The sequence below is a fragment of the Trichoderma reesei genome, assembly GCF_000167675.1.
Source record: "Trichoderma reesei QM6a unplaced genomic scaffold TRIREscaffold_7, whole genome shotgun sequence".
NCBI classification, from domain to species: Eukaryota; Fungi; Ascomycota; class Sordariomycetes; order Hypocreales; family Hypocreaceae; genus Trichoderma; species Trichoderma reesei.
Genome location: NW_006711154.1, coordinates 1,006,581 through 1,029,151, shown reverse-complemented (window position 1 = coordinate 1,029,151; position 22,571 = coordinate 1,006,581). Strand labels below are relative to the sequence as shown.

General features: G+C 56.3%; 9 protein-coding genes across 9 annotated transcripts; 6 read left to right on the top strand and 3 right to left on the bottom strand.

Moving 5' to 3' along the window:
- Positions 1 to 217: 217 nt before the first annotated feature.
- Positions 218 to 1,174, top strand: TRIREDRAFT_106570 (uncharacterized protein; the record flags this gene model as incomplete). The annotated part of the gene is made up of 2 exons (XM_006964690.1): positions 218 to 514; positions 1,136 to 1,174. The coding sequence occupies 2 exons, from the start codon at positions 218 to 220 to the stop codon at positions 1,172 to 1,174; spliced, it is 336 nt and encodes a 111-aa protein (XP_006964752.1).
- A 166-nt stretch (positions 1,175 to 1,340) lies between these two features.
- TRIREDRAFT_106569 (uncharacterized protein) lies at positions 1,341 to 3,040 on the bottom strand (the record flags this gene model as incomplete). The annotated part of the gene is made up of 2 exons (XM_006964502.1): positions 1,341 to 2,334; positions 2,511 to 3,040. 2 exons carry the CDS (start codon positions 3,038 to 3,040, stop codon positions 1,341 to 1,343), a joined length of 1,524 nt encoding a protein of 507 aa, XP_006964564.1.
- Positions 3,041 to 4,542: 1,502 nt separating this feature from the next.
- Positions 4,543 to 11,251, top strand: TRIREDRAFT_121453 (uncharacterized protein; the record flags this gene model as incomplete). Its single annotated transcript, XM_006964689.1, has 5 exons — positions 4,543 to 7,563; positions 7,613 to 9,726; positions 9,780 to 9,867; positions 9,917 to 9,935; positions 10,755 to 11,251. 5 exons carry the CDS (start codon positions 4,543 to 4,545, stop codon positions 10,976 to 10,978), a joined length of 5,466 nt encoding a protein of 1,821 aa, XP_006964751.1. The 3' UTR covers positions 10,979 to 11,251.
- Positions 11,252 to 11,320: 69 nt separating this feature from the next.
- Positions 11,321 to 12,634, bottom strand: TRIREDRAFT_29220 (uncharacterized protein; the record flags this gene model as incomplete). Its single annotated transcript, XM_006964345.1, has 2 exons — positions 11,321 to 12,136; positions 12,200 to 12,634. Coding segments are annotated over 2 exons (1,251 nt in total), but the record flags the coding sequence as incomplete, so codon positions are not given.
- Positions 12,635 to 13,208: 574 nt separating this feature from the next.
- TRIREDRAFT_106564 (uncharacterized protein) lies at positions 13,209 to 13,501 on the top strand (the record flags this gene model as incomplete). Its single annotated transcript, XM_006964688.1, has 1 exon — positions 13,209 to 13,501. A coding segment is annotated over one exon (291 nt), but the record flags the coding sequence as incomplete, so codon positions are not given.
- Positions 13,502 to 14,287: 786 nt separating this feature from the next.
- Positions 14,288 to 15,849, top strand: TRIREDRAFT_77242 (ornithine acetyltransferase; the record flags this gene model as incomplete). The annotated part of the gene is made up of 2 exons (XM_006964687.1): positions 14,288 to 14,866; positions 14,934 to 15,849. The coding sequence occupies exons 1-2, from the start codon at positions 14,439 to 14,441 to the stop codon at positions 15,847 to 15,849; spliced, it is 1,344 nt and encodes a 447-aa protein (XP_006964749.1). The 5' UTR covers positions 14,288 to 14,438.
- Positions 15,850 to 15,977: 128 nt separating this feature from the next.
- On the bottom strand, positions 15,978 to 17,005 carry TRIREDRAFT_121449 (imidazoleglycerol-phosphate dehydratase). Its single transcript, XM_006964501.1, has 2 exons — positions 16,645 to 17,005; positions 15,978 to 16,556 (listed from the first exon to the last, which is right to left on the bottom strand). The coding sequence occupies exons 1-2, from the start codon at positions 16,913 to 16,915 to the stop codon at positions 16,144 to 16,146; spliced, it is 684 nt and encodes a 227-aa protein (XP_006964563.1). The 5' UTR covers positions 16,916 to 17,005; the 3' UTR covers positions 15,978 to 16,143.
- A 484-nt stretch (positions 17,006 to 17,489) lies between these two features.
- TRIREDRAFT_60162 (cell division control protein 16) lies at positions 17,490 to 19,405 on the top strand (the record flags this gene model as incomplete). The annotated part of the gene is made up of 2 exons (XM_006964686.1): positions 17,490 to 17,586; positions 17,652 to 19,405. The coding sequence occupies 2 exons, from the start codon at positions 17,490 to 17,492 to the stop codon at positions 19,403 to 19,405; spliced, it is 1,851 nt and encodes a 616-aa protein (XP_006964748.1).
- A 935-nt stretch (positions 19,406 to 20,340) lies between these two features.
- TRIREDRAFT_60487 (uncharacterized protein) lies at positions 20,341 to 22,178 on the top strand (the record flags this gene model as incomplete). The annotated part of the gene is made up of 2 exons (XM_006964685.1): positions 20,341 to 21,762; positions 21,846 to 22,178. 2 exons carry the CDS (start codon positions 20,341 to 20,343, stop codon positions 22,176 to 22,178), a joined length of 1,755 nt encoding a protein of 584 aa, XP_006964747.1.
- Between the last annotated feature and the right edge of the window lie 393 nt (positions 22,179 to 22,571).

Here is a 22,571-nt window from a genome sequence, read left to right as displayed (position 1 = left end):
TTCTGCATTTTAGCGGGCGGGTCGTCATCAATCTGCCCAGTGGCATTGAGCACCATCGCCTTCGACTTTCTTCATTATTCATTCGTCATTCTTCTACTTGCGCGCGGTTCATGATAATACACCTCAGCCGACCAACGAGGACTGTCAAGTAGCTACGACTACAGAACCTACAGAGATAGAACGATTCCCGTTACTTCAAGATTGACGACCCGCGACCATGGATCTCCTCTCCACCATCCGCAAAACGGGCTCGCGAGGCGGCGTCAACTTCAGCTGGGACGAAGTCGCCAACTCCAGCCATCGCGAAAACTACCTCGGCCACAGCCTCAAGGCGCCCGTTGGAAGATGGGCCAAAGGCCGAGACCTGAACTGGTACGCCAAATCAGACGCCACACCTGCAGACTCGGCCGAGACGGACGAAGAGCGCAAGGCCCGGGAACACAAGGAGGAGCTGCGCAGGATCAAGGAGGCGGAGGAGGACGCCATGGCCAGAGCATTGGGCCTGCCGCCGCCTGTAAGGAATTCCTCTGGGGCCAATGCTGTCGAGGTCGAGCCCAAGCGACAAGTTGGGCCTGCGAGTGGACCGCCGAGAGACGCTGGTCGGGACGAATCGAGGCCGGAGAGGTCGAGGCGACATGGCGACGAGAGGAGAGAGCGCAGAAGACACAGGGACAGAAGCAGGGGCAGAAGCAGGAGCAGAAGCAGGAGCAGAAGTAGGAGTCCCGAACGGCGACGCGATAGGGACCACAGGCGGCGCAGTCGTGATCGGGCGGAAGGACGAGATGACCGCGACCGGGAGCGTCGACATCGCCGGGATCGCGACAGAAGTAGGAGTCGAAGCAGAGATCGGCGAGACAACAGAAGGGCCGATGGAAGAGGTGACGGAAAGGGCGATAGGCGCGACGAAAGAAGGCATAGAGACAGGAGCAGGGATCGATATCGATCGCGGTCGAGGGAACACCGACGACGGAGCCCAGGGCCAAGCTCGCGCCGAGACGATTAGCCCTTGGCGACATTCCGCTTCCAGCTCATCAAGTAAATTGTCATATTTAATGATACCCAATATATGCTTCACCGGACCGTCGGCTGGAATCATCTGATGAGGAAGTGTGTGCATTATATTTACATCTACCAGGTATCATCTGTCAAATTGTCTTCAAAACCCATTCTATAATGACAAGAAAGGAAAGAAAAAAAAAAAAAAAAACAAAGAGAAAGAAAGACAAGCTCGCCGGCCTGTGGTAAAGCGTACTAAATCCACGCGCATCTATATGCTGTAACCTTCTTGAGGCACTCAACTGTTGTAAATCCATCGCTGCATGCATTCGTCGTTTCCTCATTCACGCTCTCTGCTTGACACCAGGCAATTTGGAGAGTTCACCCCTGACCTTGTCGATCGTCCACCTGTCCTGCGGCTCCAGCTCCAGCATTGCGGCTGCCACCGCGTACGCCTTCTTCTGCGCAGCGCTGCCTCGCATGCAGATGTCGCCGAATGCCGCGGTGAATGAAGGGCGCTCGAGGGCAATGGAGCATGCGCAGTCTTCCTCGTCACGGTTGAAGCTGTAATGGAGCTTCTCGTAGCCCGAGAAGCCGCTCTTGGCCACCGCAAGGAGCTCTGCGAAGCAGCACCCCAGCTGCCACACATCGGATCGCAGACTGCTTTCCTTCTTGGCGTGCTGCTCAGGCGCCAGATACGCGTAGGTGCTTTTGTCAAAGTTGGTTGGCCCCCCCGGCTTGTAGATCTTGCTGACGCCGACATCAGTGATCAAGGCCGTAGGGGACTCGCTGGCTTCCTGGTACAGGAGGATATTGTCGGGTTTGATATCCTTGTGCTTGATACGATGGCCATGGAGAAAGTCGACTGCGTCGGCCAGCTCGTACATGATCCGGTAGATGTGCCGGTTGGACTGGGCCGCGTCTGGCTGGAACCAGGGACAGCAAGCCTTTCTCTTGTTGTCGAAGCTGCTGAGAAACCGCAGCAGTGTGTACGGTGCCCATGGAGACATGACGACCCGTATGGCCTGGTCGTCATCCTCGGTGCTGAACGCATGGATAAAAGAGACTATGTTCCGATGGTCGCAGACCTCCAAGATTCCAATCTCTCTTAGAATTTGTTTACGCTGTTTCTTGGAAAAGATGTTTTGGAACGTCTTCATTGCCAGCGGCTCGCCGGTACGCTTATGAACCACCTTCTGCACTGTGCCATAGCTGCCCGCGTACGCTTCGCCAGTGGTGTCCAGGATATATGGGGTTTCTGCAATGCTTTGATACTTCTGGACATGTCGGGGGCTGAAGAGCTCGTCGGTGCTGGTGAACAGCTCCAGAATCCTGGGCCTACGGCAACGACACTGTCAGTGAGAGCGCCCCATGAGACTCTTCCATTACCTCCGCTAATACTTTGTGAACCCAACAGCAGACGTGCACCTGGCAGTTACTAGGTAGGTACTTCTAGTAGGTCCTACCTTAGGTATTGGCAAGGTAGGTCATGTAGGGACAAGCATTGAACTTACTCTAGCTGTTGAAAGCGGGTAACCGCAGCAGCTGGCGTGAGTCCCGCGGCGGGGCTGTCCGAGACCAGTGCTTCAATTATCCCTTTCAGTTCTAATCCAAAGCGAATCATGCCGTCTACCCTGCCATGGCTCGGAGGCGTGTAGTCGCTGTAAGTGCCACTGCCCAAAATATGCCTGCGCGCGTATAGTTCGTTGATGGCGCCCTCTTGATCATCCTGCTCTGCTCCGCTGGTGAAACTCAACAGGCTTATTGTTTCGAAGAGCTGTCTCTTGCAGCGCGTGAGACTCTGCGAGAGTTGACGAGCATCGGCAGGGCCACGGCTTGGTTCGGTAGCGTAAATCCTGAGCTGTACGATGGTGGCACAGAGGTCTTGGACGTGCTTGGCCGCCAGCGCGGTCAAGGGCCTCTCCGAACTGGTCAGTTTCCTCGCCCAGATCGAGATGTGCTGGCAAACTGGGACCAATCTGTCGAACTCCTGGTCAAGGGTGGTTTCCCGAGTGGTGGCATCGTCTTTGGCAGGCGTTGTCATTTTCGAGGATCTGGCGGGATGCTGGTTCGCGAACCACTTGTGCCATATAGAAATACATAAGACGAGACTTGTAAAAGGCAACCAAGAGGCGGAAACAGGTGGGGGACTGGGGGAAGCGTGATGAAGCCGGGCAGCTTGCCTAGACGCGCATTAGAGGTACATACATATACCCTCCGACGCTGCACCACTCGCCCAAACCGTGTCGCGACCTGCATGTCACTGAGCCAGCATTGCGCGGGGGAAAGGTCTCTCCTAACAGAGAACACTCCTTCTGGTTAGCAATGTGGTTTCGTAAAAGTCCTTGGTACTGTAGCGCCTGCAGCATTTACGTCCGAGACTAGGTTCTGTGTACGGAGCATGTGTGTGATGTATACTTTAGCTCGAACGCGAAAGGAGACCCAAGCTTATTCGATACTCATTGGATGGCACATGAGCTCCTCTCCTCAACTTCAGCAAATGGAGTTGCGACTCACATACAGGGTATATGTATGGAGGAGAGCTAAGGTACAGGGCAGTGCGTTGGACGCCTCACCTATTGCAGATATACCTATTATATCAGTATCTTACCATTCGGTACCTATAGACAAGTAAGGTACTGGAAGTTACCTACCTACCTACCTACTACCTTTTGATATTGCTCAGGAGTATTACAGAGGGGAGACCAGTGCAATCTTTGTTTGCTCTGCCTCAAGGCAGAAGAGGCAATCGCATCACATCTCGTGGACTTCGATCGCATTGTTTCCAGGGATTAAAAGATCCAGTCTGCCGTCGTCGTGCATCCGATTGAATCTGTAGGCGATCTCTATTCTACCAGAAGATCCTGTCCACATGTAGCAATCTATCTGGTAGGTCGTCCATCGTTGTGCTGGTGAACTGGAATGGCAATTTCGGATCGAGCTCGTTCTCAACAGAGGCGATATACAGGAGATACCCAGGTAGATGATGCATGGCCTCAAGCTCACACTTTGACTCGATAAGGTAGACGAGAGGCCGCGAGCTAGTAGGCTTTACTCCGTACCTATTAGTAGTACTTCCTGTACCTTGATAACCTGTGCCCGTTGTGCAGCCCAGGGGATCCCGCCCACTGCCGACTGCTGGAACACCGCTAAAGGTCTGGGCTGCCGAGCGTCACAAATCCCCTAAACCGGCCACATTCTCGCCACCTGCGGCTCAGCAGTCAATGGATCGAAGCCGATACCGACAAGGACTGCAACAGTAGGCGCTACTACTGTAGGCGCAAGTCGCGACGTCAGCTCCTAGAATCGCCATCCATCCTCCTTCACAAACGAATGCGAGCGTGCGCCTGGGCTTTTGCTTTGCTTCTGGAGTCTTCTTTTCTTTGTTGCCACCGTTTATAGACTTGCCGACTCGTATGTTTGCATGCATCCCCCCCTTTGCCAGCTGCTTTATACTGATACTTACTGTCCTTGCTTCATGCTTCCAGTCTTGCGCCGCGAACGATAGAGAATGCGCCCGTGAACACTAAGAAAACTTCTACAACCATGGCGATGGACTACTCAAGCCTGCGGGCGGCCGCTCTGCGAGACGGCGAAGACGAAGAAGCCGTCACCGTCGACACTCGCGCCCTGATAGACAAGGTCCTGGCCCGGTACTCGGGAGAGTGGACGACCCTGCGAGAGCTCATCCAGAACGCCGCCGATGCGCAGGCCACGACCGTGTCCATCAAGTGGGAGACGCACCCGTCGACGACCGTCCCCTTGCCGAGCGCGGCGTCCCGATCCGAACTGCTGAAGCACACGATAGCCAACCACACGCTGCGGCGGCTGGTGGTGCAGAACAACGGCCAGCCGTTTACAAAGACGGACTGGGGCCGCCTGAAGAGGATCGCGGAGGGAAATCCGGACGAGACCAAGATCGGTGCGTTTGGCGTCGGCTTCTACAGCGTCTTTGCCGACTGCGAGGAGCCCTTTGTCAGCTCCGGAAGCGAGGCCATGGCCTTTTACTGGAAAGGCAACTCTCTCTTTACAAAAAAGTCACATCTGCCCGAGGACAAGTGTTCGCCATACACCGCCTTCGTGCTAGACTATAGAAATGCGACGACTCCCATGCCGAACCTGCTGTCCGTCTGCCAGTTTCTCGCTACGAGTTTGACCTTTGTCGCGCTGGAGAAGATTGAGTTTTGGATCGATGACCACTTGATTCTGTCTCTTCACAAGAAGACGTCGCCAAATGTCGACCTGGCTCTGCCTCGCGACCTGGAGGCCAGGACAAAGGATAACATCATGAAGGTGACCAGCGTAGGTCGTACAAGCACGCAGATCGATGCGTCCTTTATGAACGTAGTTGGTTGGAAGCCGCAAGCAGCAGCGTCCACGGCAAAGGCCTCGGATTTGTACGGCTCAGGCGAGGCTCCGTCTTTGAGGTCCTTCTTTGCCAGGCTCACTACGACGGCGTCCAACAGCAGTCTTCTCAAGACGAAGCAGCAGGCCGAAGAGAGCCAGGCCCAGACAAAGATTACGGAAGACGTCACCGGGCTGAACTCGGCCACGATCTTCCTCAGGGCCACCACTGCCAGCATCAAGACCCATGTCTCGGCCTCCTTTTCGGCCGAGCTGGAGCGTGCAACAAAAAAGCCCCCGCCAAAGACGACAAAGATATCCATTCTCACCACGTCGTACGACGAGGCTGAAGCTTCCAAGAGCTCGTCTGCGGAAAGCGGCGCCTTTGCAAAGGCCACAGACGTCTTTGCTTCCGTGCTCCCAAGCAAAAAGCCGGGCGGCCGCATCTTTATCGGATTCCCTACTATGCAGACAACAGGCGCCGGCATGCACATTTCTGCTCCGTCTGTTATCCCTACTGTCGAAAGAGAGGCCATCGACTTGAACGCTCGCTGGGTCAGGACGTGGAACGTTGAGCTTCTTCGAGCCGCGGGTATCATTGCCAGGATAGCGTTTGCCAATGAGATGAGCGAGCTCGATCGCAGGGTCAGACAATCTTCCGAGGCTGGCAAGAAGATATCCGCCGAAATAGTCAACCGATTCATGCCCGAGGCGTTGCACACTCTCAAGACCTTTACCTTTGCTGATTCCACGCCAAGCAGCCAAGTCGGGCATTATATCGAGGAGGCTTTCTGGACCTGTTTCAAGAAGGCTTCCATCGAGGTGTACTCGAGCCGAGGTGTTTTGCAAACGTCTCAAGTTCGCTTGGGCTCGACAGAGCTCAGTGCCTTTGTGGACAGCATCCCAGTCGTGCCCAAGGACATGGCGGATGCGCCGTTTGTTAGGAAGCTCATCGACTTTGGCCTCATCTCACACATTACCGTCACAGATGTCAAGGAGGAGCTGGAGGCCAAGGCGCTTACAAAGACTCAGGCTATCAACTTCATCAAGTGGGCGGGCAAGAAGAGCTTGACAGGCGAGATTGATGCAGGAAGCCGGGCCGCTCTCATGGACGTCGCCGTCGCCACTCTAAGCGACGAGGATGACAAGGGCGAGATCGTGGCCCTGGGCAGCATCAGCAACTATCTCAGCCTTGCAAAGATTCCCGCCAACATGCCAGTTCCGCCGACAACCATTCCGTATGCCCTCATTGTGAACATCAGTGGTTCCGAGCTGGAGGCGCTTGGATGGGAGCCCCTGGAGATCGTGCCATGGCTGCGCTTCCTCATTGAAACTGCGGCATCTAGGCCGGAAGAAGAGAGCGTCATCAGATCACCCAAATTCGCCGTCTCCGTTCTGACGGTGTTGTCCAAGAATTGGGAAAACATGACCATGATCAACAGGGGCACTGTACTGAGTCTTGTCCAGTCGACACCGATGATACCCACCAAGCTGGGCATGAGAAAGCCTGGAGAGTCTTTCTTTGCCTCGGTCAAGCTGTTTGACGATTTGCCAGTCATCCAAGGCTGCGAAAAGGTCAAGGAGAAGTTCTTGGCGGCTCTCGGTGTTCGCAAGACAGTCGACCTCGAGACCATCTTTGCTCGTCTGCTCAATGCCTCTGGTGAGGACGGCCAGAAGAAATGGAGTCACATGGAGCTTATCAAGTACCTTGCCTCTGTGCAGAATGACATCCCCTCGGACGATCTGAGGAAGTTAAGGGAGACAAGATTCTGTCCCGCCGAAGCTGGCCCCAGAGGCATGGAGCCCACAAAGGCCACGACGAAGTTGTACAAGGTTTCGGAACTCTTCGAGCCCAAGGAATCGCTCCGATCTCTTCAGTTGCCCATCATCCAGTGGCCAGGCCCGCCTGGCAGCTTTCGACCGAGCAGCCCTGAAGCCAGATTCCTGGTTGTCCTTGGCTTGCGGACTTTTCCTTCTGTCCCAGAATTGGTGGATATGATGTCGTCGAGCGACCCGGCCTTGAGATCCTCAGCAATGACTTACTTTATTGCCAACCATCACACGAACCGGTATGCCGCCTTTGATCTCAGCGACTGTCGGAAGCCCATCCTGCCGCTTCAGGGGAGCACCAAACTGGTGACGCCGGCTGCATGCTTTACAAACGAGAAAGCAGCTGTGCTTGGATTTGATATCCTGAACCGTGACCTGCACGACCACGCCAACGTAAGTACTTTTTCTTCGACGATGACATTGCAAGACTGACGAGTAGTAGAAATTTGGTGTTGCGAGGGATCCGCCCATAGCTGAGTGCGTCAACCGCCTGCTGGCCAACCCTCCGCAGAACCAGCAATCTGCCGTGACTCTCTTTAGCTACTTTGCCTCTCGCATTAGCGAGCTGGGCGAAAGCAGCCTGGTCAAGCTTCGAAATGCTCCGATTGTCCCGGTGAAGCGGTCCTCAGGAAAACCAGACGCCAAGCTGTCCTACATCAGTCCGTCGCGGGCATACCTTGGGACCTCTTCGACCTATGGCGACATCTTTGACTTCGTAGACTTTGGCCAGGACGGGAATGCTTTCCTGTTCAAGTGTGGCGCAAAGAGCGAACCAACCAAAGTCGAGGTTGCCTACATGGCCTGTAACGAGCCGGCAAGGCTTCTCAGCGTGCTGCAAAGCCCCGAAAAGTATCTGGATCTGCTCAAGTCCCTCGCTGAGGCCAGCTCCACCCTTCACCGGGACAAGGAGCTTTGGCGCAAGTTGAAGAGCTCACCCTGTCTTTTGGCTTACAAGGAGCTGGTGGCGTCCAAGGGGAATGTCACCAATGATCTGGATGAGGATGAAGCTCCCATCAAGCAATACCAGCTTGCCTCTGCCAGCCAAATCGTGGTGCTGGACGATATCATCAGCTACCGCCTCTTCAAAGAGCATCTGATATGCGCCCCCGAAGAAGATATTCTCGAGACCTTCTACCTGAAACTCGGCGCGTCGAGGCTCAGCAGCATGGTCGAGGAGGACGTCCGCATCGGCCCTCACACAGCGCGACAGCAGATGGCTGAGGCCCTTAAGAAGCATGTCCTTGAACGATCCAAGATCTTCCTCTACGAGTATTCCAACTACCGGCGAGATGCAATCAAGCATGACGCAAAGTGGCTCGAGAAGAATCTGACGGTGGAAGTGGTCCGCTCCGTGGCACTTCGGCGGACCCTGCAGGGTCACAGGAAGACGCATACCGAGAAGCGCTCTGCGGCGGCGACATACACCAACAGATCATGGATCCTGTATGTGGCTGACGAGGGAAAGCCAGACATGTATCAGGTGGGACAGGCGATATGCCAAATGCTGCTTGACCGGCCCAACCAGCAAGCGTACCTGTTCTTTGAGCCGTTCCTCACCTTGGACCTCTACGGATTGAGATCGCGTGGATACAATGTCGACCGAATCCTGCGGGCAAAGGCAGCAGAGGCCAGAATTGCAGAGGAGGAAAGGCGCAAGGCACTGGAGGAGGAGCAGAGACAGATTCGAGAGAGGGAGCAAAACTGGGCCCAACAAGCTCAGGATGCATCCAAGACTCAGCAACTCCCACAGGCAGCCGACGCGGCAAGAGAAGCTCCCAGGTCTCCAAAGTCTCCCCAGCAATCGATGCCTGGCGGCTGGGATTCGACCGACGACAAGCCGCAAGATAAGGCAAACAACAGAAAGAGCAGGGGTCTGTTCTCGAACCTGACCCGTCGCCTTGGCTTTGATTCTCCGGACGATGACAAGGACGATTCTCGAGGCCAACTGGAGCAGTTTATGGGCGGCGGCTCCGATACCAACGGAACGTCGGGCGGTCGTGGAGAGTCGCAAAAGGACGACGGGAAAGTTACGAATCCGGCAGTGGTGCAGCAGAATCTGTTGAACGCGGTCAACGCAACGCGGGCTCACGGCTCCGACAGGGTGTACGCGGAGCCTCAGGTCACCCAGGTCAAGGAGCAGGCTTCCTACTGCGACAAGACGCCGGCGCAGAACATTACCTTTGTGGCCGAAGCCTCGAACGGAATGAAGGTGTACTTGGCCAAGGCGGCGAACGTGGACGCGGCGTCTTTCCTGTCGACAAACCTCGCTGCGATCAACCTGTTTGCGTCGCTGCTTGTGGAGGTGGGCGGTGTCTACTCGCTGTCGCCAAGGGTGCTTCACATTTTTTACGACGAGGCCGGCGCGACAATTGCGTTCAACACCGGTGGCAGCATCTTTTGCAACTTTCGGTTCTTCTTACAGCTGCATGCTGCGCAGGTGAATGCGCCGAATGGTGCGGGCAGGGTAGAAGCAGGGACGTGGTGGTGGGTGGTGCTGGCGCACGAGCTGGCGCACAACTTGGTGTCGCTGCACAACTCTGATCACAGCTACTATACGTATGTCTCTTCTTGTTGTGTCTTTATGAAGTCAGTGGCTAACAATCGGGCAGCGAATCGTTTATCCAGCAGTACATGGGCAAGATGATGTTGAAGACGGCAGAGTGGACTCGGGGAGCTCAGGGGCCTGCACGACCTGCGTCGCAGACGACGCCTTTGGAGCCTCCGCCGGCATATAGAGAGTCGTGAAGGGGGGGGGGGGGGGGGGGGGGTTTGATTGTGTCACGATTGCATTGCAAGGCGTTGTCTGAGTTCGTTTTGTCCATCTTTTTTTTTTGTTGTGTCTGAATAGTATTTGAGCTGCGCATGATGATAGATGAGAAAGCGTTGATGATATGGGCATTCTTAGAGCCTCTAGAATAGACGGCAATAGACGTTATCTGCATATCATCATGCTACGGAAAGCACTTGACAACACATATTCAACCAAATAACAAAAGATTGAGTAAAAGGGAAAAGGCAATTAATCCTTGAACAGAATTGTAGATACCAGAGTAACTGCTCAGCTATGGAAACACATCGCAAAGAGAAGCATCGCATCTCATCCTGCACAAAAGCGCCAAATTGACAGGTCACATGCGCAACCACGTGACGCCGCCTAAAGCCGCCCGCCCAACCTCATCACCACTCTTGCCGGGGCTCCCAAAGTTCGTGATAGCGAACCATACAGGCAATCCCATCCCAAAGCTTTCTCTCCCACTCGAATAACGGCCCCAATTGTCCGCCTGCGGCTCCGACGACACGATTCAAGGGGACAATTCGACAATTTGTCTCAGCACCCGAGTTTCTTCCCTAGAGGTATTTCGAGGAGAGCAAGTTTTCTGCGAGATTCAAGATGGTTCATCGTATTGCATTCTGGAGCTGCTTCGGTTCGTCTCCCTCCCACTTCCCTCCACCTCCCCCTCCCAACCAGCCAATTCCTCTCCAGTGGCCATCCTCACCACAAAACAATCTTCCAAACCAAAACGCAACATCAATCTCTCACTGTGTCAAGCAAGCAGCTAACGTGTGATGGAACATGCAAAAAGGCCTCGCCGTCCGCTTCTGGCAAGTCGGCATCGAGATGCGCCCCTTCTTCAACAAGGGCTCGCTGTGGGCGTACCCCGTGTACGCGGCCGGCGGCGCGAGCTTCGGGTACTGGCTGCAGGGCGTGGACGACCGGCAGCGGGCGGTGCTGGACGAGCGCAAGAGGGCGCTGCTGGAGAAGAGGGCGAGGAAGGCCCAGCGGGATGCGGAGAGGCAGGGGGCTTGAAATAACTTCTCGAACAATACGACTGCGCAAAAGAAAATGGAGGGAGATTGTACATATTCAGGGCTTGGAGTGGGCGAGAGCGTGCTGGGTTGAGCTGTGATTCTGGGCTGAGATGGGCTTTCATTTAAGATCAGCTATAATGGCCTTTATTACCAGTCGACAAGCTTTTCTTTTTTTTTCCCCAAATCGACAAGGTCAAGCGAGTCTTAGATGAAAGTCATACCAAAAGATAAAACGACAGACTGCCTCACAATGACTCACTGATTCAAACACACTGAGCTAGATGATTCATGCTTGTTTACTCGTTTCTTTCAACATTGAAGCTACACAAATAAACTACAGCTCCTCTAGTTTTCGCAAAATCGCAGGCACCGACTTGGCCGAGCAGATGCCCAGCTCCGTGACGACGGCCGAAATGGACTTGTCCCTCGTCGTGTCAAACAGCAACCTAAACTCCTCGTCCGTGTTGCGCTCCGGATCAATCTCGTTGTAGGTGAGCGAGTCTATGGACACGCGCTCGGTGAAGTTGATGGTCTCGCACAGCGCCGTGACGCGCATGCCGAGGTCGAAGGCGGCAGTGGCGACGTCGCAGGTGCCCGCGCGGGCGTACATGGCGCCGTTGCTGAACATGGCCTCGGCGGCGACGAGCACCGTGGTGGCCTCCTGGAGGTTGGTGCGCAGGGCGCCGAGGTCGGGCGCGTAGGCGACGGGGATGCCGGCGGCGGCGAGCGTCTTTGCGTGGGCGAGGCCGACGCGCTCAAAGGGGTCGTCGACGAGGATGACCCGGAAGCGCTTGCCGTCGGCGCGGGCGCGCAGCAGGGCGCGCTCGACGAGGTGGTGGTGGGCGTAGGTGAGGATGACGTCGCCGCCGTCGGGGGAGATCATGTCGGCGGCGGTGCTGACGATGACGACGTCGGCGAGGGTGATGCGCTCGTGGATGAAGCTGTCAATGGCCTCGCACAGCAGCTTCTTGGCGTCCGAGTCGGCCATGTCAATGTCGATCTTGCTGATCTGCAGCTTGAGCCAGCGGATGGCGTTGCCCATGGAGAAGCACATGGGGCGGCATGCCGTGAGGTAGACGATTTGCGGGTTGAGGACGTGGGAGGTGAAGTGTCGGGAGAGCGTGGTGCCGTGGGGGGTTGTGTATGAGTCGATGACCTTTTTTTGCTTGAGCGTTAGATTGTGTCCTCAGTATCCAGCTTAAGACGTAGCTCATCGCACCTTTTTGAATGCCAGCAGAGTCGCCTCCAGCCGCGTGGTGCTATCGCTGATGGCCATGGTGCTCATCTGCTGGCCCAGCATCAGCACCGTCGGGTGGACGTCCTTGTCCGCCTGGGTCAGGTTGACGCCCTTGGCCATGGCCAGATGGCTGAAGCACTCGGGCACCGAAGGCTTCGCCTCCTTGGGCGCGGGCATCGGCGCGGCGGATCGCGGAGCCGCCGCCTTTCCATGCTGGCTCCCTGCTGCCTGCGGTCCGTCCTGCTGCTGCTTGGGCTTCGGCTTGCCGCCCTTTGCGCCCTCGGCGGCCTGGCCCGGCGCGCTGCCGGCTGGCGGCTGTGGCTGTGAGACCTTTGCGGCCGCTCTCCTCGCCGCCTTTTCCTCCTTGGCCTTCTTCTTCAGCTCCGCGTTGGAGAGCTTCTTCTCGCCCGCGCCTTCGGCGGGTGCCGCGGCGGCTTTGCTCTGGTCCTTGGCGCCCTTCTTCTGCTGGTCCTGGGCCTGGTCCTTTTTGTCCGCGGGAGCCTCGCTCTTGGGCGCAGGCTGGCCCCCTTCTGCTGCTGCCATCAGAGGTTGTGTGTGTGTGTGTGTGTGTGTGTGTGTGTGTGTGTGTGTGTGTGACGTCGGATGAGGTTGAGCAGAGCAGAGGAGAGGAACGAGGATGGATCTTTGATTGATGGACGGACGGGCGACGGTATCGAGGACGCAAGCTCAGTCGCAGGAATCTGACGCCGGGGCCGCAGCTGGACAATGGTAAGACAGGTTGTCGCAATGGTCGGCCTTGGAGAAAGTTCCAGCTGGCAAGGAACAAACGCCGTGTGAAGAATGCAAAAGTGCGTCAGTCCGTCAAATGGCTTGTGAGAGTTCGAGGTGGGGTCTGTCGTCGGTTTGAGTCACTGCAAAATAATCGAGTGGGAAACGGAGATGCCCCGCGCTAAAAGATTTGGAGAGAGGCTGATGGCAGATTTACCTGCGGGTGATGGTTCTATTACTAGAATACTGATTTTATGTGCAGATGACCAGGCAAACAATGGAAGCGATGATGGATATTGCAGTAGGGATTTGGGTTTTGTATATGGGATTCTGACTTGGAGGGTGGTTGAAGCTCTACTCCGTGGGCGTGACGCCTGGAGAGAAGCTCGATATGCGGCAGTCGAGCAGTCGAGCTTCACCAGCTCAAACGGCGCGGCTCAAAACCTCACTTCTCAGCTACGATGCTCCTTCACCTGCTACAAGGCTACACAGGTGCAGCTCCAACAGGGCCCGACAATGATCACTGCGAATGCCATAAAAGCAACCCTCGTCTAGTTCTTTTCTTCAGCCATCCGGCTATCCATGTAACGCGTCTTCCTCACGATTCGTCCACTCTCCATGGCCTCAAGTCATCCTTCTTCACGCCAGCCCACCAGGGACCAACCGCAATGAAAGAAAAGAGACAAAAACTCCTCGAAAGCGAGCTTGTGAAGGGTTCCAAATATTCCCTGGCCAGGCGAACCCAACCAGGAGTGGTCAGTGTATAGTTTTCAACTAGCAAAATTCCTCTCTCAGCTTATCGCTTCACGGAGAAGGAAAACGCCCGTGCACTTGGATGGGGAAAGGAAAAAAGAGAAAAGAAAAGGTCGAAAGAAGGGCGAGAGGGCAGACGACATTTTATAGGCAGGATGGTGGGGCTGGGGTGAGTCAGCGGTTAGGTAAGCGCTTGCGGGTACAGACCTGGTGCAGTGAATCGAGCTCAAGGCTGGGGCAGGCAGTTGCTCAGCCAAACAGGCAGAAGCTGTCAACCTCATGACATGCAATTGGGGGTCTGATATGGGATGAAATGAACTACCTGGTTATGACAAGAGATTGTATCTGAGGTCTAGATAACGAGGTCATATGAGGTGATGTTGTCATTTTTCGGCAACGCTTTCTCATTCTCTGCAGTGTTGATGCGTATGTACTTTGCAACACCTGAGATGCTTCAGGTCCTGGTGACTCAATACACAGCACGTAGATAAGAGACGCCGATGCCGGGTTCACCACAAGACATGGTTTGCCGGCAAGATACTCCCTCCAAATGCCCATCAATATCAGCTTCAGTCATTGCTACATGATGTAAATCACACAGAACTGCACATCGTGACACCCTACGCAGAACCTCGGACTTGACTCGTAGCTCCTCTACACCCGAGCAGAATTTATAGCTTCCCGCCCAGCTCAAACCTCCCCCAACAACAACATCCAACCCAATCACACCCCCCTAAAGATGCTCAGGTTCAAGCGCGCCTATTCCACCGGCCTCGCCAGCGCCATCCCGCCGGCCAAGCTCAAGTACGTGCCCACGTCGGGCACATACCCCAAGGGCTTCCTGGCCTCGGGCGTCCTGGTCGGCGTCAAGCCCGGCAACACCACCAAGCCGGACCTGGCCCTCGTCACCTCCGACCGCCCGGCGTCGGCCGCCGCCGTCTTCACCAAGAACAAGTTCCAGGCGGCGCCCGTCACCTTCAGCCGCGGCATCCTCAAGAGCAGGGCCAATGCCGGCCTGCGCAGCGTCATTGTCAACTCGGGCAATGCCAATGCCGTCACCGGTGTCGGAGGCCTGGAGGATGCGGCCAGCATGGCGCGGACGACGGACCAGAGGGTCGGCAGCGACGACTCGACGCTGGTGATGAGCACGGGCGTCATTGGACAGAGGTCAGTAATTCTAGTGACTCGAATTTCAGATGGTAATGCCCCTTTGACTTACTCCTCCTCCTCCTAGGCTTCCCATCCAGAAGATCGTGGACCACATCCCCGTGGCCTACCACCAGGCCGGCGACTCCCACCGGCACTGGCTGGACTGCGCCAAGGCCATCTGCACCACCGACACGTTCCCCAAGCTCATGTCGAGGACCTTTTCGCTGCCCTCGTCCCCCGGCGTCGAGTACCGCATCGCCGGCATGACCAAGGGCGCCGGCATGATGGCCCCGAACCTGGCCACCATGCTCACCATCCTGGCCACCGACGCCCCCATCGCCCCGGCCCTGATGAACCCGCTGCTCAAGTACTCCGTCGACCGCTCCTTCAACGCGCTAACCATTGACGGCGACACGTCGACCAACGACACCGTTGCGCTGCTGGCCAACGGGGCTGCTGGCGGGACCGAGATTTCATCTGAGCAGTCTGCCGACTACGAGGCCTTCCGCGATCTCCTGACTGACTTTTCTGCCGAGCTGGCCAAGTACCTAGTTCGTGATGGCGAGGGCGCCACAAAGTTTGTCACCATCCGAGTCGTCGATGGAGCTTCTGAGGCGGCATCGCGCGAGATTGCCCGTGCCATTGCGCGCTCGCCGCTGGTCAAGACGGCGCTGTACGGCAAAGATGCCAACTGGGGCCGTATTCTCTGCGCTGCTGGCTATGCCCTGATTTCTCCTCCCGGACAGCCTGTCAACGACGTTCCCGAGATTATCCCTGAGCGGACGAGCGTGTCGTTTGTTCCGACTGATGGCTCGGCCGAGCTGAAGCTGCTGGTGAATGGAGAGCCGGAGAATGTGGATGAGATGAGGGCGAGTGAGATCCTCGAGATGGAGGACTTGGAGATTTTGGTGAGGTTGGGGACCGGTGACAAGAGCATCGTTCACTGGACGTGTGACTTCAGCCATGACTATGTGACCATCAACGGCGACTACAGGACGTGAAGGGGCTGTGAGAGGAATTGTACATATAGGCGCAATGAAAACGGTGTTTGGCTGTAGGCTTATAGTAGACTGGGTATCCAAAATGATTTCTATTCATATTGCAATATTGATATTGCTCCTCTGTAAAAGCTCGTCTTTCATAGCCCGGTATAACCCGCACCTCATCACGGGGCCCAGTATCCAACAAATACTCCAAACTCCATCCACTGCGAAATCTTTTTCGTTCTATAACCCAATCATCATCACCTTTGTTTCTGCACCTTTACTTCGACCATGTCTTTGTTTTCCCCATCCTCACGCACTCAACGTCCCCTTGGTGCTAGGGACCTCCCCCTCCTTGCCCGCAACCCTCGTCGTCGCCATACGAATCGCCACCGCCAGCGCCTTGAACGCGCTCTCCGCCCTGTGGTGGTCGTTGTCGCCCCTCAGGCAGTCGACGTGCAGCGTCACGCGCGCGGCCTGCGCAAAGCTCTGCAGGCAGTGCGGGATCATCTCCGTGCTCAGCTGGCCGAGAAACTCGCGCTTGAGGCCGAGATCGACGACGGAGTACGGGCGGTTGGACAGATCGACGACGGCGCGCGACAGGGCCTCGTCGAGGGGGCAGTAGGCGTAGCCGAAGCGGGCGACGCCGGCGAGGTTGCCGAGGGCCTTGGCGAAGGCGTCGCCGATGGCAATGCAGCAGTCTTCGGCGGTGTGGTGGTCATCAACTGCACACATCACAAGACACATGATTTAGTTATGGTTCTTGATCGCAAAATCGGGGGGAGAGAAAGAGAGAGAGAGAGAGAGACGCACTGTAAGTATCGCCCTTGCAGTTGAGCGCCATGCTCCAGCCGGCGTGCTTGGCCAGCGCGTGCAGCATGTGGTCGAGGAAGCCGATGCCCGTGTTGATGGCAATCACCTGCGACGGGCTGGACTGCGAGGCGTGCGGGCTGGTGATGTCGAGCAGCCTGGGGTCGGCATCCTTGGGGAGCTGGCCGCCGTCGATGCTGAGGGCGATCTGGATGGACGTTTCCTTGGTGTCGCGGGCGAGGGCGGCGGCGCGGACGGGGGCGGAGGAGGCCATTGTTCGTTGACGGCGTAGTAGAGATGCAATTGGAGGGGATTGAAGTTGATTGACTGCTCCAGAAGAGTCTTGATAAGTGTCAAGTCTATCTAATTGTTCCTGGAGGTTTAGGGTCGCAGCCTGACTCGCTCCTGTATCGGACTTGGTGGAGTTTCTTCATGATTTTTTTTCCATTCTTCGCCGCTTCCCTGTTGCCCAGGGAATGGGGCCCTGATTGTCGCTGCAATGAGGGGTAGCTTCAGCGGGACAACCCCGCTATCCGTCGAGGTCACCCCCCTGTAGAACAGCTGTAATTGTCAGCTGGCTCCCTGGCAACATGACGGCAAGCAACCTTGGAAGCAAACAAACTTTACGCGCCTCAGACACACTCTCGCGTCACCATCGACACTTGGGTTTGGATATTCGAACTGCGACACCCGCTGCTGCCAGACACTTACGCCATGTTACCCTGCTGAATACCTATACTGATTTGTCTTTCTTCCTCTTATTCTACTCATTGATCTTCTTCCTTCTCTTTCATTCCTCCGCCTCCTCCCTGGCGGTCATGTCAACGACCCCCTCTCAATGCTAGAGGATGCAGGAGTTTCTACGGGAATGGAGGCAGGATGCCCTCAACAAGGCACAATATGAATCAGCCATCTTTATCGGGGACAAGCTCCTCGCCATGACCAGTCTGTCGACCAATGGAAGATCCTGAAGACGACGAAGCCCGGCTAATGCATGTGACCTCTCCCAGATGACGACAACGATGCCTTCTGGCTGGCCCAAGTCCACTTTGCGACTGGCAACTACACACGTGCGCAGTCGTTCCTCTCCAAGCAAGATCTCATCAGCCGTAATCCGGCCTGCCGCTATCTTGCCGGTCACTGCCTCATCAAGCAGTCCCGATTCGAAGAGGCCCTGGCCGTCCTCGGCGAGCGCAATCCGACGCACCTCATCGCCAACGGCTCGAGCAACAAGCGCAAGGCCTCCAACCAGCCGCGGAGCACACGGAGGCGAGACGACAATGTCGCAGACGAAGAGGCGGCGAGCCGGCGGTTCGAGGCGGCTATGTGCTTCCTCCGGGGCATCTGCTATGCGAAGCAAAACGCCTTTGACCGGGCCAAGGAGTGCTACAAGGATGCCGTGCGCATCGACGTGCAGTGCTTCGAGGCGTTCCAGCAGCTGATGAAGAACTCGCTCCTGTCGCCGGACGAGGAGTGGCAGTTCCTCGACAGCCTGGACTTTGACTCGATACATTCCCAGGAGGCGGCCGAGTTCACAAAGATGCTCTACACGACGCGGCTGTCCAAGTACAGGAATCCCGCGGCTTTCGATACGGCTTACGAGTCGCTGTCCACGCACTACCAGCTGGCCGCTAACCCCGACCTGCAGCTCGCCCGCGCCGACTTGCTGTACACGCAGTGCCGATACCGAGACGCCCTGACCATTACCAACGCCATTCTGGAGGAGGACAAGTACAATTTCGCCATATACCCTGTTCATCTGGCATGTCTCTACGAGCTCAAGATGAAGAATCTGCTGTTTTTGATAGCCCACGACCTGGCAGACACCCATCCCGAGGAGCCCTGCACGTGGCTGGCCGTGGGCATCTACTATTTCAGCATCAAGAAGATTGCAGAAGCCAGGCGGTATTTTAGCAAAGCGAGCATGATGGACGCACATTTCGGCCCTGCCTGGATAGGCTTCGCACACACGTTCGCCGAGGAGGGGGAGCACGACCAGGCCATCTCGGCGTACTCTACGGCGGCGCGCCTCTTCATGGGCACTCACCTGCCGCAAATATTCCTCGGGATGCAGAACCACGCGCTCAACAACATGACCATTGCGGAGGAATTCCTCAAGACTGCCTACGGCCTGTGCAAGACGGATCCGCTGCTTCTCAACGAGATGGGCATTGTCAAGTATCATCAGGACCGGCCCAAAGAAGCTGTCCAGTACTTTACAGCCGCCCTCAAGGTGGCCGACGAGAACGACTCTGAGCCGTCGGCCTGGCTCGCGGCGAGGACCAACCTGGGACATGCGTTCCGCAGGCTGCGGCACTACAACCGGGCGCTGCTGGAGTTTGACGAGGTGCTGCGGGCGGGCGGCAAGAATGCGGCTATTTTCAGCGCCAAGGGTCTCATCTTGATGGAGCAGAACAAGCCACAGGAGGCGGTTGTTGTCCTTCACGAGGCCCTCGCCATCCAGCCCCAGGATAGCATTGCGACGGAGCTACTGAACAAGGCGCTGGAAGAGACGGCCTTGCTGGATGGCGTCGCGGAGGAAGAGGCAGAAGACTTGGCGGAATTCGATCTGGAGCTGGAACGGAGGAAGGCAGAGGCATCTCAGAAAGTGTACGGCAACAGGTCGGGCGGCGGCATGATGGACAAGGGAAAAGGCCGACTGGGCAGGCGGCGGACGATGCTGCTTGACGATGACGACAGCGACAACGAGAACCACGGAACCGGCATGGACATGACTGATGACGATGACAATGACGGGGTCTAGGAGGCAACTTACGTGTATAGGGGCATCGAAGAGGTCGCGGGAGTGAGCGTGGCTAACCTGGGGCGTTTTGGCGATTGAGCACTTGGCTTTTTTTTTTCTTTCTTGATGACCTTTGTTTATTTGCGAGACCTTGGTTGAATGGGCAATTGGGGAAATCAGACTGTCTGGATGAATAGAGATACAGCCTGGGTTGGCTCGACTTTTCTGGTTGAATGGGGTATCCAGAGCGCCGTTTGCGACTTGACAAGCTGGGTTCGTGTTACAATCAAGGGGTATTATTTCTGTTGTCGGTGTCTGAGATACTATGTGATGCTATTCCTGCGCTTACTGTCAACAGCTCACAACTAGGCACAACCCGAGACTTTCGACGCCTCAATCAAGTAACGAAATACTACGCGACCTGTCACAATGTGTTTGCTTGCCAGTGTGTCCCAGCAAAACGTCCACCGGCTCTCGGAGCGACCCCTGACGAGCCGCAGCGCGTTTGACAGCTTCGCCTAGCGAACTCGAGTTTGCTGCCCCCCCCTTGGCGCTCTTTTCCATCGATAACCCCCGCTACTAAGCCAGGCACGCCAGGCAGCCACGGCCAGCTAGAGCCATTCTGCCTGTTCTCAGCCCACTTGGCCGTTGAGCCTCGGGTTTCACAAACGTCAACTCATCATCCACCTCTCAGGGGTTATAAGACGATGAGAAGAGCTGTGTCGAGGTGTCGGATTGCTCAATGCACACATTCATTTCGCTGCTGCTCTCAGAGACTCAGCCTTGGCCATTCACCTGCTGAAAGCCCTCGCCGTCTTACTACTACCGGGCTTACAACTGCAACTCTCAACAAGTCTCGCCTCAGTCTCAGCAGAGGCTACGCACAAGACAGCAAGATGAACATGGCCAATCTCCTCCTCAATCTTGACCTCCTGCTCAGCCAGAATGGAACAGCCATGGCCGGGCAGCTCAGAGAGAACCGCATCGCCCGAGGCAACACGCCGTCCGGGGCGCTCGACCATGTCCTCCATCCAGACACGCCCCAGAGCGAGCTCGACTCGAAGCTGTGGATCGTCGACCGCATCCTCGAGCCCCAGACGCTCCCGCACTTTCTCGAGTCCACCATGTTCGGCACCTTGTCCGACGGGAGCCCGTCCTCGTTTACGCCGCTGTCGGAGGAGATTGTGATGCTGATACAACAGCCGCTGGCGTCGTGGGCGCCGCCCCCGTTCGACGCCCGCCACGAGATTCCCATGCAGCAGATTGCGATACGTATCGGCTCCCATGAGGACGCGGACCGGCTGATACCCATCTCGAAGGAGCTTCACGCGATGAAGTCGAGGCTGTGGGAGGGCGTCATGCCGCTCTCTGAGAGGCGGTGGGAGGAGCTCGGGCTTGATTCCGCGGACAATTTTCACGAGGCTTGCCAGTACATTTGTGCCGTGACCAATGTGTTTCACTATCTGAATCTGCCGCCGGTCAAGATTGCGCTTCGGGAGACGTATAATCTCATCTGGGGACACCTGAAGGACTTTGAGGATGCGGTGAATGCGAAGAATAGGCTGGAGGGCCAGCCCGAGGTGCAGATTGCGGCTCGATGGCACGAGTACATCAAGGCGCACTACGAGTTCATCTCGGCTCGCTCTCACAAGTGGGTGATTGACAGCCTCGAACGTCTTCGCCGCCCGGTCCTCGAGGAGCTCGCGGTCACTCCTTCTCCAGCAACGAATGACTTCAGCTCGCGGCAATGGACGCTGACGGACAGACTCCATGACCTGATGGAGAACGGGGCTCAGGCGGACTCGGCCATCTTCTTGCCCATGGACGGATACGAGGGAGAAGGCCTTGCCGCCCAGGACGATGCGCCGCCGCGGCCAGACGCCGCCGAGCCGTACCGCAAGTTGCCCATTTCCTTCTCTGCAAACACGCTGGCTCGCACGGGCGATTACTATCTGAGGCTAAAGTATCTGTCGCGCACAGAGTTCTGGCTCGGCCAGGAGCGCGGCGGCATGGACGTCCCGCCTGGGTTGCCGACTGGCTTTGAGCTGCTGTCTGATGTCGCGCAGACGGCGCAGTGCCAGGTGAGGGCTCAGGAGCTGACGAGGCGGGAGCTGAGGGGGGAGCCTGTGACGTTTGGACAGGAGCTCTGGGTGACGAAGGCGAATGAGTATCTTGGGACGGAGACCAACTTTGAGTGGGGGTACGTCGCCTACCGGTTGTCGCATGATCATACGGATGAGGAGTGGGAGGCGTTCAAGAGCAAGTTTGAAGAGGATGTGCAGAACTGGGGGAGGGAGTTGACGGGGGTTGAGGTGATTAGGGAGCGGTCCAAGGTTTACTGGAGAGATGCGAGGGATCTGGGTATATCAGACGGGGACGTCGATGCCCTGAGAACGTACGTATGCACTATGCTACAGTCCCACGAAGCCTTGCTAATGAACTACTACACAGTCAATTCCAGTCATTCAGAGAGTCTGCGGACTTCCCATCCAGCGTCCACAAGGACATTCTTCTAGCAGCTGACAAGGGCGTCATTGACTCCTATCTCCGGCCGACGCCGCAGCAAAACGGCTTCGTGATGGCCATTGACGCAGATTACGACCCTAATGAGATTGACGGGGAGCGGGCGGACGAGTCGCCGGGATACACAGGCGTCGTGCGGGTGCTGGGGAGCTTGTTGTGGGATGACCTGGGCCCGCTGGTGTTTATGCAGACGCAGCATTTGTTTGAGCTGTGGCCGCTCGCGATGAAGCATCCTTTGGGGGTGTATGAGGGGCCGCTGGGAAGGATGTAGGGAGTAGTTGGAGGAACTGTGAAGGATGTCTTTTTTTTGGTTTGGATGTAGAGGTTGTCTTGTACGATACTTGGACTATCAGCGAGCTTTGATGTAGAGATATTGTGTGTCCATGACTAGGTACTACGAGCATTGACTGGGAGATGTTCACGGACTATTCAATGAGTAAGAATGAGATCCAATTGGTAAGAGGATAGATAGACTACCTTATGTTTAAGGTTACCTACTGAGTGGCAGAGCCCAGCGAAATAGTCTGATGAACTAACGTTGAGATGGCTGACCCCCCTCATGGAGGCGTCATTATGGCATCACATTCATGACGATATAGTATCTATCACTACTTTCACAACCCGGCGACGACGATGAGACTGTTTGCTTCTTTATATCTTGGAC